General features: G+C 53.4%; 2 protein-coding genes across 2 annotated transcripts; both read left to right on the top strand.

The window, feature by feature from the left end:
- Nucleotides 1-2,060: 2,060 nt before the first annotated feature.
- BESB_038210 (T-complex protein 1 delta subunit) lies at nucleotides 2,061-8,580 on the top strand (the record flags this gene model as incomplete). Its single annotated transcript, XM_029362407.1, has 13 exons — nucleotides 2,061-2,085; nucleotides 2,652-2,753; nucleotides 3,282-3,334; nucleotides 3,783-3,872; nucleotides 4,202-4,360; nucleotides 4,726-4,875; nucleotides 5,020-5,191; nucleotides 5,419-5,609; nucleotides 6,172-6,339; nucleotides 6,983-7,069; nucleotides 7,492-7,619; nucleotides 8,010-8,101; nucleotides 8,369-8,580. 13 exons carry the CDS (start codon nucleotides 2,061-2,063, stop codon nucleotides 8,578-8,580), a joined length of 1,629 nt encoding a protein of 542 aa, XP_029221372.1.
- Nucleotides 8,581-11,777: 3,197 nt separating this feature from the next.
- On the top strand, nucleotides 11,778-13,507 carry BESB_038200 (uncharacterized protein; the record flags this gene model as incomplete). The annotated part of the gene is made up of 4 exons (XM_029362406.1): nucleotides 11,778-11,915; nucleotides 12,660-12,733; nucleotides 12,917-13,036; nucleotides 13,459-13,507. The coding sequence occupies 4 exons, from the start codon at nucleotides 11,778-11,780 to the stop codon at nucleotides 13,505-13,507; spliced, it is 381 nt and encodes a 126-aa protein (XP_029221371.1).

Below are 13,507 nucleotides of genomic sequence, written 5' to 3'. Positions count from 1 at the left end.
ACCACTTGCATTCAGCGGCACAGTTTGCAGTTTGTCCACAAAGAAACGTCCAGCCGCATGGACCGGCCTCTGTCTTTGCGGAGCATTTTCGTTGACACCCGGCGCTTGGACGGCACGTGAAAACTCAGTGAACACCCGAATATGAAGGGGATGAGCAACCAGCGGCCGACGCGTTCAAGAACCAATCTTCAGGTAAGCTGCACGGTCGCGTAACACCTAAAGTTACACTCCCCTTTTCGCCGCAGTAGTAGGTGTTCGCATACAGTGTCCGCGCCTTTTTCAGGGGACGCCTGCTCTACTCCGGCGCTGGACTCGAAGAGTGCATCGTACACAGACGGCGGCCAGCAATACACCGCCGAACTTGCGAAGGAGTCCCCCGTCTACGTCTGTATTGCTGCCTACTGTACACAGAAAACGGAGAGCCACCGAAGCCCTTCGTGGTACAAGGCGGAGAGTGAGCCACGGGGATTCGCCGCACAGGGGGTGATGAACCCATATGGACAGTGCCCCCGTCCATTTGATGAGTAAGAGTGAAGTACCTTCTGCCACTGGAATAATTCAGCACCACGTAGAAATACAAATGTCAAATGTGGCACTGTTGTCCCTCGTTCGCCAGTGCGCGTATCTCGAGCACGGGGGATCTGGATCTGGTAACCCCCCCTTCCCCACTTCGGCATCCTCGCCTTCTCGTGCTTTCCTGTCCATCATTGAGACAGAACCGCCCTTTCTGTCACCGCTGCAAAAGCTGCTGAATCCACTGAAACGTGAGCTGCACGCGCGAGGGACTTGCTTCTGGCGATTATCTTAAAATCAGCTGCGTGCCAAGGTCATGGACAGCGTATCGAGACTAGAGGACCATTTGTCCGTACGCCGGCCCAGGGAAGAAGGCGTTGAGTGGATAAAGGCAGTTTTCACACACTGCTGTACCAAAGAGGCAACGAGCAGCACCGACACTAACCGTTAGGGGATCTTCGAAGCTTCAGTTATCGATGTGGCATGAGGCGCGGGCAACTTCCAAGGAAGGCATCGCAAACAGTCACCGCTGACTTCTTATTAACGTGTCCCGTGGCTGAAGCTTCCGACGCGCCCGAACAAACACGGCAACACCATGCTGGAGGTGAAGCTCTGAGCCCACGCGCCCTGGCTGCCAGTTTAGCAAATGATGGCGCTACTGGCAGGCGCAACCTGAACCTCTTGTAGACCGCAAGTGCACCATCCGGAATATTGATACGATACAGACTTAGAAATAATTCAAGGTAGTGCAAGTCCCAATACTGCTTCTACTAAGATACGCGTCGACCGCACCCCCACCGTCGGGGTCGTGGCCCTGTAGACAACCGCCAGAGAGCCTCCCACACAGAAAGACACCATCTGTGTGGCTCCTCGAAAGCAAACCACACCTTTAACTCGCACATACCTGCGCTACAACTCCGTGCTGATAACTCGTTATACGGCCATTTCCGCCCATCGTATCGCGTGTTTCAACTCCGTGTGTTCACGCGTTGTATGGAAGACAGACGTCCTTACATGCTCTACTAGCACTGCGGTCTGCAGTTCAACCCCCCCACAAAACCCTCGCCTTCCGGAAATCGGTTGACTCGTGGAACAGTAGAAAAGCTCAGCACGGTGGCCAAGGCTGTTACTTTTTGTTTGCGCCCTCTCGCCTTTGTTGATTGTTCATCCCTCCCGGATTAGGCGTCCAACCGTGCACATGCATGCATGTAAAGGATCCCTTGCGCCTCCTACTCGACAACCACTGCTGCTGGCAAGGAAAAAGGGGACTGACGGTGATGTCACAGCTCCCTGTTTGCGAAAGTCCGACCCCCCTGGCAACCCGTGCACCACGACACATTTCTAACACTTGTGCCTGTTTGTTTTTTTCGCTTTCCTGCGAGTGTATAGACCTCAGGGAGGGCCGGGTCCTGTTTCTCCCCCCTCTCCGTCTGCCGTCTGTCCTTCATCGTGCACGCGTGAGCACCCGCGGCCGGGGCTGAGCCCACCTCTCGTCTGCCTTCTTCAAACTTCTGTGTTCATTTCTAAAATATTGTTTCTGGGAAACAATGGCATCCGCTGACGTAGCTACAAGTAAGCGTTTTCAGCCGCGGGACATTGTGCGTGGCTCCACGACGCCTGGGTCACTGCTGAAGAAAACTTGGCATCACGTGTACACGGAGATGAGATTCTTCGGTGACAAACAGGCACAACTGGCGTCCCGTGCAAAGGAAAAGAAGATTCTGTCTGGGTGTGGAGCTGCAGCGGGGTCAAGACAGGCACCCTTAGAGAGCCGGTGGGAGGGGCTGACTTCAACTCGTGCGGCGCCGCCGACCTGGCAGTTGCAAATAGCAGATGGCTTCCGCTGTACTGTAGTGCAGAAATTGCGAGTGTATTGTCAACTGCATGCCTAGGAACAGACGGTGCAAGTGTCTATCTACGTGTCTCTCGGCTGTTAAACAGGCGCTTTCGGCGGGTATGCTAATGGTGCTGTAAAATAATGTGCGTGTGCTGCGGATGAGCGCCCGTGCTCTGGCACACCCACGTGAAGCGAAGTGCCTGAACCGCGTGAACAGAAGGCAGTGCGTCCTCTGTTACCATTTTTTTCTGAGGAACCATTTGCATGTGCAGACCTCTCCCGTGTGCTGCATGCAATTCAGGAGGGAGTGGAGGCAAGGTTGCCGCGGGCAAGCACGACGGCATGTGGGCCCACGATGAGAAACAGAAGGACATCCGCAGACAGAACATTATTGCGGCGAAAGGTGGGTGCCCCATTACAACACCGTCCGCATCCATGTGTGGAGTCATAGGTGGCGATCGCAGTCAGCTCTGAAGAGACAGACCCTTGGTAATCTTACCATCTGCCTAATCCCCCCTGCACGTATCTGCATATGAAAACGTTAACTTGCTGTGTGCACCCACGCGCGCGAACGCGCGCAGCATGCCTCATTATCTGCCGTTTTGTCGCTCCCCGTCTCACGGCTCTGCGCAGACGCTCACATACGGGAGTGCGCTCTCTTCATATAAATCTGCATATCTATATCTATCTACATAGATATGCATTTGCGCATATATCGATATATGCTTGTAGAAAGGGGGGCAATGGACGGAGCAGCGTGCTGGGGAACTTGTAGAGCGTCGGATCTCTGTGCATATCCCAGTTTTCGTATTGCGGTGCGCGTCCGGACGCGTCTCAGTGTCTGCTGGGCTTCCGAAGCATCGCCGCGAGTCCGACACACTCCCTTCTCGTTCTTAGGAACCTTCGTGTGTGCCTACGTTCAAATCTTCAGCTGTGGCGGACGCCGTGCGGACGAGTCTGGGACCTCGCGGCATGGACAAGATGGTGAGTGGCGGAGCAGCCTGCGCGTCGACTGCGGGCGCCACCACGCACGCGCAGGCCGACTCGAGGGATTTGCATGCTTTAGCGTCTGGCGATCGCCCGCGGACGCCTTCGCGCCAGGAGGGCGCGCTTGCGTGTACGCGTGCAGAGCGTCTCCGCTGTGTCGCGCCCACGATGGATAACACCATTTCAAAGAAATACCGACCTGAAGCGCATATGCAACGCGCCGAAATGCGGCTGCAGCCGCGACAGCCGACACGAGAAGAGAGGGGGGGGGGAAGGAGGGGGGTGGAGGGAGATAGGAGACGTGGAAGCGCGGCGTCTGCGGCGGAAGACGCGCGGGGGAGAGTGCCTTCTCGCGGCGTGGACCTGTTCTCTCGGCGTGGCCGCTTTTTGAGGGACTGGACTCGCGTCCCGCATGCGTGGCCTCTCTCTCTCTCTTTGGCTTCAGATCCAAGGGCCCAAAGGCGACGTCCTCATCACAAACGACGGCGCGACAATCCTCAACGAAATGGCCGTCGTTCATCCCGTGGCGAAAATGGTACGTGCCCCGCGCACCTTTCCCGCGGAGCGAGCTTCTTCCAGATTTTCCTCTTCGTGCCGCGAGCTGGCTAATTACCCGCGCAGGAGCGAAGGCTTTCCCTGAATCAGAAAAAGAAGCGGAGTTGAGTGCGCGTTCATCAGAGACAGCGCGCGACCTTTTTTTGCATGGAAGACTCACGAACTCACTTTGAAGCCTTGTCGAAGCACCGCTTCTCGCCTGCTGGGCGCCCCTCCTGTGTGGAAGCATTTACGTGCGTTTGGGAAACTCTCGATGGGGCAACCGAACTGTGGCGGTCAGGATGCGCTGCGGTGCGTTTCGCGTCTCAGATGGTCGAGCTCTCCAAGGCGCAAGACGTGGAGGCTGGAGACGGGACGACGAGTGTTGTCGTTCTCTGCGGCGCCTTCCTGGAGGCTTCGCAGCAGCTGCTTGACCGCGGCGTTCATCCGCAGCTGATTGCGTCTTCGTTCCTCGAGGCCGCCAAGCAGGTAAAGCACCACCCACGCATCCTTCTCTACTCAGATATGGCGACACCCACGTCTACCTGGTCCCGCACGCGCATGCATCTCGTCAGGAACGGACACGTCGCCCCCCCCTCCCCCCCAGCAAGAATGTGCCCAGCGGGTAGAGGTCCAATCTCGCGTGTGCATCCACGCGCAGAGGCGACGTGACGTGTGTGAGGCATTCTGGCCTGCCGGCTTTTGTCCACGGTGGAGGGCACTCGTCGGGTGTTTCACGAGCGAAGCTGATCAAGGCCAGTTTCTGGGTGGCGCGATCCTGCGAGAGGATCGGCTCCATGGTTTTCAGAGGATGGAAAGCGGTGTTTGCGTGCGTGTTTTTCTCTGCCTTCTAGTCTGAAGATATTCTGCAGTCGATGGCCGTCCCCGTGGACCTGAACGACCGCGAGAAGCTGATTCAGATCGCCTCGACGTCTCTGCAGTCTAAAGTCGTCAGCCACAACGCCAAGCTCCTCGCCCCCATCGCCGTCGATGCTGTCCTCAAGGTAGATACCCTCACAGGCCGCTGTAGACGCGCCACGACGGGCTCACGCCTCTGCGTGTTCATATGTCAATTCGCGCGTGTGTCGGGTGCGTAGACTGCGATGTTGACGGGACTTCGCGCTTTTTTTCGGCGCTGTTCTCCGCAGGTGCTGCCCGAGGGAGGAAACGCGGAAAACGTGGATCTGAACGACATCCGCGTCGTGAAGAAACTCGGCGGCACAGTCGACGAAAGCGAGTTGGTGAAGGGTATCGTCATGGTTGAGCAGAAAGTCAGCAAGCGCGCGGGCGGCCCGTCCAGGATCCAAAACGCGAAAATCGGTGAGGCGAGGCGAGAGCAACGCGACAGGCGAAAGCGGGGCGTTGAGACAACAGCGTCTGCGCCGGCGTCGCGTAGAAACGCCTTCGCGCCCTAGTCAGGAGCCGCCGAGACAGGAGACGCAGGCAGGACGTGAAAGGAAGAAGCCGAGCGTCTCTCCGAAGACAGAGTTGAAGTCTAAACGGTGGATATTCTGGCGTAGGGTCCTGTGCTTTGCGCTGCAAATCAGGTCTGATTCAGTTTTGCCTCTCGGCGCCCAAGACCGACATGGAAAACAACATCATCATCAAAGACTACTCGGCCATGGACCGCATGCTTCGCGAAGAGCGCATTTTGATTGCCAAGATGGTCAAGCAAATCGCTGCCACCGGCTGCAACGTGCTCCTTATCCAAAAGAGCATCCTCAGAGACGCCGTCAATGTAAGGAAGAAAGCGCAACTTTCCGGCTCTGCACACACGTATATCCATTGTGTAGCTCATCCATAGACATCCATATATATATATATATATATATATATATATATATATATATATATATATATATATATATAACACTCTACGGATATCTGTGTATGTATGCGCACATGTGCGCCCTATTTTGGAAACACCCTCGTTTCGCCCCCGAAGGCGACCGCGAGCCTGGAAGGGAGTACGTGTGTGCTTCTGTATGAAGGAGATCCACTCATCAGAGGTGTGCGTGACTCGATATACACATGCGTATTATATGCGTGTGCATGCGTGCTATGAGTGCGCGTGCCCCACCACCTGAGTGGGCAGTTAAACACATGCACGCGTATTGCTGACCGCCTCACACCTCTCTACTTTGCAAATTCTTTCGTCCAGCGTGCGCCTCGGTTCCGGGCGTTTCTGTCTATGTCTGTACGCAGTGGCGCCCGGAACACCAGATGCGCGCTTTTTAGCTCGATTTTCGTCGTCTCTCACGGTGATGGAAGGGTCGACCGCCCTCTGTTTCTGCCTTCAGGATCTGTCCCTGGACTACTTGGCGAAGGCCAAGATCCTCGTCGTGCAAAACATTGAGCGCGACGAGATCGAGTTCATCAGCAGGACGCTCGGCTGCCAGCCCGTCGCCTCGCTGGACCACTTCACCGCGGACAAGCTCGGTCACGCCGACCTAGTCCAGGACGAACTCGTGAGTCACCGCTCAGCCTCAAATTCCTCAACCACATCCAATCGATGCCCTCTATCTCATGGTATACATATGCAAATGTAGCTAGTTACAGAGGGACGTAGATACAGATATACCTGCAGACAGACTGGCAGAAATGTGGAAGAGAGTAGAGATAGCGAGGTACACAGATATCGAGACATATGTAACGATATATATATATATATATAGTATATATATATATAAACCCTAAACCCTATATATATATATATATATATATATATATATATATATATATATATATATATATATAGGTAGATAGGTCCGCAGATGTATGTATGTCTTGACGCCCGTCGCGACTTGAGGTAAATGCGGATAGGGAGCGCGGAACGTCGGTACGAGCGCGAGTCGCACACTGGAGCCATGTGGCTCAACAGGACGTTCCTAGACTCATTCTAATGTGGATTCTCTGCAGTTCAGCACGCTGAATTCCAGTATGATTTGGGGGCAGTGAAGTTCAAAGTGTAGATACAGACGGGGAGTTGTGATTCGCGAAGCAGGCGAAACAGCGCATCGCAACGTCCGCTGCATCCGAATCTTTGTAGTCGCCCAAGCGACTGTTTAACGACCATGAATAAAAAAAATTGCTGTCCTGCTCCACACGCAGGTGCCGGGCAGCGGCCACATCGTCCGCATCACGGGCGTTAACGCGAAGAACACCGTCACGGTTCTCCTCCGCGCCTCCAACAACTTGGTAGGCACTCAGGGCTCGTCTCGAATTTCGGAAGACGTCCATCGCTTCGATGTGCATGCGCATGTATCGAGTCAGATTCCTCTCAGATGCCCATTTAAGAGCTGTCTCTCGCAGATCTCTTACCTTATGCACCTGTGTATGTGTCTATTTGCCTACATCTGTGTGTATATATATATATATATATATATATATATATATATATATAGGTGTGCGGACGCATCCCACAGCCTGTGATTTGTGAGACTTCTGGTTTTCGTCTCGCACGCCAGAGAAGACCTCAATTCTGTTCTCGATTGCCGCAGAGTCGGCGCATCGCGTCTCTTCTCTGGATTCTCGATATACTGCTGAGGCCTTTGCGCATGGTAGGCAGTGGCGGCCCTGTCATCAGACACTTGAGTGCTTGCGGGATTGCTGTGTCGCAGATGCTGGATGAGACTGAGCGTTCCCTACACGACGCTCTGTGCGTCGTGCGCTGCCTCGTGAAGCGGCGTCAGCTTCTCCCTGGCGGAGGCGCAGTCGAGGCTGAACTGTCTCTACGCCTCAACGAATGGTACATGATTTTTTCGGCGCGCCTGCCGACTCATTGGTTTCTGCTCCTGGACCTGTTTCGGCCTCTTTGGTTTGCCTCGATGGTGTTGTCTCTGCACGCATGTCCGCATGTGAATGCCAAGGCATCACGCGTGTGTGGATGTGCTTATGCGGCTTAGGCTTTGTATTCTCCCGCATGCATGCCACTTTCTGTGCATGCATATAGCACCAGACGCACCTCTATAATTACATACACCCGCCCCTTTCGGAGTTTGGTGGTCTTCTCTAGGGCTGTCTGGGTTGCGGGGAGAAGGCGCTTGTCAGGAGGTTTGCTGTCAGCGGAGAGCCAAGCGCGCGGCTGGACTGACGAGGAGGCAGACATGACTGTTTAAAATCTTTTTTGCATCTGCAGGTCTCGCACGCTGCCAGGCGTGCAGCAGCTATGTGTCAGAATGTACGCAGAGGCTCTCGAGCTCATCCCGTACACGCTCGCCGAGAACGCAGGTGAGTGACTCCTCGTGTGTCGACTTCGCGACCTGCGAATCGATCGAGATCTATTAGTTCTCCAACATGCGTTTTTATCGTGCCGGCTTAGCTACCGATGTGTACGAGTTGTGTTTCGATATGCCCATGTCGACATGTCTCCGTCCGCCTCGATGGCCGTGTCTGTTTATGCATGCTGGCTGTCTCTGGGGGGCACCTTCGTGGAAAGGCCGCGGCCCATTCTGTATTTCCACGTCGCTTCTGTGATCCTTCGTCGGCTTGTCGCAGGCCTGCGTCCGCTGGAGATTGTCACGGACTTGAAGAAGAAGCATGCGGAAGGCGAGAATTTGGTTGGCATCAACGTGCGTCAGGGCTGCGTGACGAATATGCTTGACATTAACGTGCTTCAGCCGCTCTTGGTGAGCTCGAGCGCGGTCAAGCTCGCCACGGAAGCTGTGATGATGATTCTCAAGATCGACGATATCGTCATGTGCCGATAATCGCGTTTTCGCATGAAATTCACCGCCTTGTGCGTCTTTCTGCGTCCCGTGTCTTGACGTATGTGCAGACGTATGGCCGTGTGAGTCACGGGGGTAGGCGAACGGGTCGTGCGTTTGGAAGGGAATGTTTTTTGAAGCCCATGCTCTCGGATCTTTGCGTGTGTCTTCTCTCGATCCCTACTCTCGGTTGTCGCGCGCATCTCTCTTTAGTGATGGGTTTCGCTGTTTTTTGTCGGAATGTGTGTACTCTGCATGAACTGAAGCCACCTCTTTTTTCCGCTTTTCTGTCCCCCGATAGCCTGGTCTCTCATTTGCGCTGCTCTGTGACACGTGTGTTCGCACGGAATTGCTTTTTCGCGTTTGTCTTTTCATTAGCTATGGAGAGTTCTTTGTTCGGCTGCTCGGCAGTCGCACACCGAGTGCACGCACGGGCGCAGTCGCTATATATCAAGTTCGAAACACAAACCCCAAACACACTGACATCTCCTCTCCGCGGGAGAACAGAGAACCGACTTCACACCCAGCGGCGCTAACTCAGTCAATAACTGACGCTGATAAACACACCGCGACGCATGTGAGCAGAGCTGTGTATGTGATTATGCGTGGATTATGTTTCCCTGCACGTGTGCTCTTAAGCTTTTGGGACTCGCGGTGGTTTACATTCGATGCTTTCTGTTCACGTCCAGTTAGAAGAGAAGGCGAGAAATCTCAGAAAGCAAACGTTAGGAACTAACTTTGCTGCTTTGGGCCGTTGCCAAAAAATGGCTTGACCTTAGAATCACACGTATCTACCTCCGTGCGTACATCGGGATACTTTTATTTATTGACAAACTGAGAATTGTCTCATCGTGACTACAGTCGGAAGCGCATCCTCAAACGACGTCCGTTCCCGCCATCCTCTAGTCTTGAAGATGAAGCAGCGGAACGAACCCTAACGCGCGATGATATAAAACATGCTGAAAGATACCGATGTAAGTTCAGGCTACGTATCGTATTTTTCTCAATCACCGGCATCCTCACACAAGAATATGGTACCTAGCGGAAGGACGGATCGTGTACGATGGAAAAGAGCACACGCAAGATTGCAAAATTCCTAGCAGCACTGCTCCCTCCAGAATTCTAATATAAATGAGAACGAGCTTCAGCATGGAATATAAATGTATCACTCACTGCCCCGCTGTGAATCATACCGCCGACGCTGTCCACCCTCATCCGTTTTTCCATATCGCGTGCAGAAACAGGATCTCCAAACGCGGCGATATGCAGTCTGAAAAGCCAAACGCTCGAGCGTATGGAGTCTGCAGGACTGCACTGGTCGAGAAGCTCTGAACTCGAAAGTAACTAGGCTGCGTGCCTTTTAGGTCGAGGAGAGGAAATCTCCCGCACACGAGGTGAGTATGCCAAGAGAGCCAGAGAAAACAAACAAGCGGAACCGCGCTTGTGGATAGCGTGGAACCCTTCATTGGCGCGCAAGCAACTGTTTTCATGAGGCTTCCTCTTGATGCGCACCGACAACGACGTCCAAATCTCGACACACTTTTCTGCACCAAGATGTACGTGCAACTTGAAAATCTGACACACGTTTATAGCACAACTCTACAGGCAACGCTACCGGTTCCTCTACGCAATGGGCACGAACGAGTACGTCAAGGCTTGTTTCGCCAGCAAAATTCAGTGCAAATAGGCGAATGCCGTTCTGACATCATAGAATACCGACACATTTCCGTCAGAAGCCCCGTTGCACCAATATTTACAACCTTGGACCTCTCCCGGTAAACCGTGCTGCGGCAAGCGACGTCCAAATGGGCATCTAATGCCGGTAAAGGCCTGCTTGGAATCTTCCGTCAAGCCGTATTTCATTCTTTCCTGCAGCAGCACACACAGCCAATGACTCAGGACAAGGGTACCAGGCATGGCTATGCGCACGCAGGCGTGAGTGCACATAAATCGGAACAGGAGGCGGAACTCCACAAGACACAAGCTTGTGTCGAGAAATCCCCAGCTCGCAAATGCGGGAATACTGAATCTAGGATGCTTTAAGCTTCAGCACAGTGATGCTTCTTTGAGATGCTGGCACAGCATCAATACACAGCGCCTGCCCGATCAGCAAGTGGTTTTCCTCTTTTTCGCAGACTTAGACCGTGCCGTCTCGTACATGCAAGCGCGAGTGTTGTCCTCCGCTCTGCAAACTACTGGCGATGCCTCGTCATCCGTAGACCGGATGCGCTTTGTCGCTTCGCCTTTCTCTCTTTGGCGGACTCCTTTGATTGTGACACGGCTAAACACGGACAGGCAAAGATAGCTCCGCAACAGAAAACCGACTTCTCGACCGAGGCTGCCAGTCAGTCGAACTGGCTTTCTCCTTCAATGCTACCCAAGCTTCTCGTGCTAAAGAAACCGAACCAAAGTGAGAAGAACACCACATGCGGCGGCTAGGATGACTCAGTTTCCGACATCACACAGCAGAGAGAGAATACAAGCTCCTCGCGTCCCTGGAGCGTCATGAGATGCAGACAAGAACTGCATAGATTCAACGAGTGCTGCGTCCGCTTGCGTGATGTGCGAGATATTCCCTTCGACAGCCAGGCGCTTCACCGCATAAAACACGTGGTGGCTGGCTCAGCCGACTGTCTACGTTTGCCACAGTGGCGTCTGAACAGCGAATAGAGTTGTAACCGGGAATGAGCTCGGGGTGCTGGCTAGAAACATGAGAGGAATCCTTGTGACGAGCCGCGCTTCGCCATACCAGCTCTGTCGTTTCCGGTTGGATCTGTCCAGAGCCAGCACGAGTGCAGCTTCTCCCAGTCACGTCTTGCTCTAAAAAGAATCCTTTGCTCGCTGCTCATCCATTTATGAACAGTTGGACCATGATCTGCTAAACCAAGTAACTATCCGTCTGAATTGTATCGGCGTTTTAGAGCTAGTGAAGGGCTTGAGTGGTAATCAAAGCCTTGAAATTTCGCGGTCCACACTAACGCTCCTTCATATATATATATATATATACTCATACATGTACGGCACAGAGGAGTTTTCCCACCTGTACTATGTTCAATATTTAGAAGCAGCCCTGCGGCGGTGAGCAAAATGCTTGTTGGCCTGTTCACCTGGTTAAGGGGCTTGTGTCGCGGCTATCTACCGACACACTCGATGTTTAACCTCCCAAAGCGCTTCTTGATTTTTTCACCCTTTGTTTGTAGATGCGGCGGCCGACGGACCGAAGAAGCTTACCGCATATGTCTCATTATGGGCGTCCCTTGTACGACCCTGTCGCTGAGAGCGGTATCGACGAAGATACCGACATCTCAACAGACGGCGATGATCTTTACTGGGATCAGGTGACGCCTGAATACACCGTAAAACCATATTTACTCGCACAAAGCTGGGAAAATGGTGCAGTTCCGGGAGGGATCCATGCCTGTTTGAACGTATGTGATATGTATACGGCCAGACTTCACGCATGCGCATACTCACAAGCCTGGTTTTATGCAGATAAAATTACAGATTCAGATACAGTAGCGATTGAGCCACCGGGCACGTACAGAAGTCAGTTAGCGCAACCACAGAATTCCAAAGGTTGCGGTGCCCGCTCGGCGACACACGCGCGGCTGTTTACAGATTTGCAGTGACCGCCTATCTTTGTCGGCGTATATAAGCAGCCATGAAAGGTTTGGCGACGACGATTGGATTTCGATTTGAGCGTGCGGGCGTTTTCAGGAATGTGAGAAGAGAATGAAGGCTCCAGAACAGAACGGCGACGAATGTGCTTCCTTCGTTACGGTCCTACAGAGAAAGGCAAACGCGATTTTCTGGGTACAGAGATACTGCAGATACTCGTCACCTATGAGAAAAGGCGCACGCGAAATCTGCACATCGAGTTTCGTGCCAGATAGTAACTGGAGTAGTTTTGTTCCTCGGCTAGAACTGGGGAACTGCGTTTTCGGCATTTACACATCGCTTAGCTGCTCTGGCGGGGGAGGCTTCTTTTTATTTTCTTCGTGTATGCATGTCGCAGTATGTGGAGAATCAGGGTTCCCTATTTCTGTCCTGAGTCGTCTTTATTTGTCTTGATTCAACCACAGGTGGCCGTCGCAGCAGGCCTCCTTTACTACTCTAACTTCTTCTTTGTCGCGGCAACGTGCCGAGCAGTCTACAGGTGAGGCTCCAAACTGGAAACCGAACGTTTCAAAGCTCCGAAGAGCATCTGCATCGATCTGCTTGCGGTGGTAGGCATCCGCCTTACATGCACTGTCAGCACGTCAAACAGAGAAAACCGCTTCTCACTTTGGCGGATTACTTCATATTCTCGGATATGCATGAGTTCCCGCTCCATCCTCAGGATCCCAATGCACCTGAGCCTGGCTGGATTCGGAGGTGTTTTACTAGCCGTGTTCTACATCGGCGTCTGCCGTCCCTTCCTCGTCGACTCCCACCTGGAGGAGGAGGACTTTCTTCCAAGGTGAGCTCAAAAACAACGCGGAAGCGAACTGAGCCTTATTCGAGGCGAAGCGGCATACGAACGGAAACACGGAGATATTCGGTTGCTGCAGATGCCACGAATGCACCGGCGATAGCCACAGGCCTTCCTGCCGGAATGCGCAGGGATACTTACACTGAGAAATTTCCACTGTTTAAAGCGTACACGTGTACGTCCGAATGAGCTTCTGGACGCGATTTGGTACACGCGTCCTAGGACGGAGGCCCTCCTTCAGGGAAAACGGCGGACATGAGAACGACGTGTACCGTGCGAGCGTGTCGCCGAGACAGAATCTGCAGGTGTCTGCCAGGGGGAGCCTTCCGACATTTTCATCGAAATGCTTTCGGTGAATCACTGCATGGTGCAAGATTAGCCTTTGTCTCCCTTCGCTGACTTTGCTGCAGGGTTATCCCGTCCCTGAGTGTCGCCGTCCTTTTGAGTGAAGTCCTGTAG

Source organism: Besnoitia besnoiti, chromosome II, assembly GCF_002563875.1.
Source record: "Besnoitia besnoiti strain Bb-Ger1 chromosome II, whole genome shotgun sequence".
In the NCBI taxonomy this organism is placed as follows: Eukaryota; Apicomplexa; class Conoidasida; order Eucoccidiorida; family Sarcocystidae; genus Besnoitia; species Besnoitia besnoiti.
Note: the sequence above shows the minus strand (reverse complement) of the source record. Positions and strands in the feature narration are given on the sequence as shown.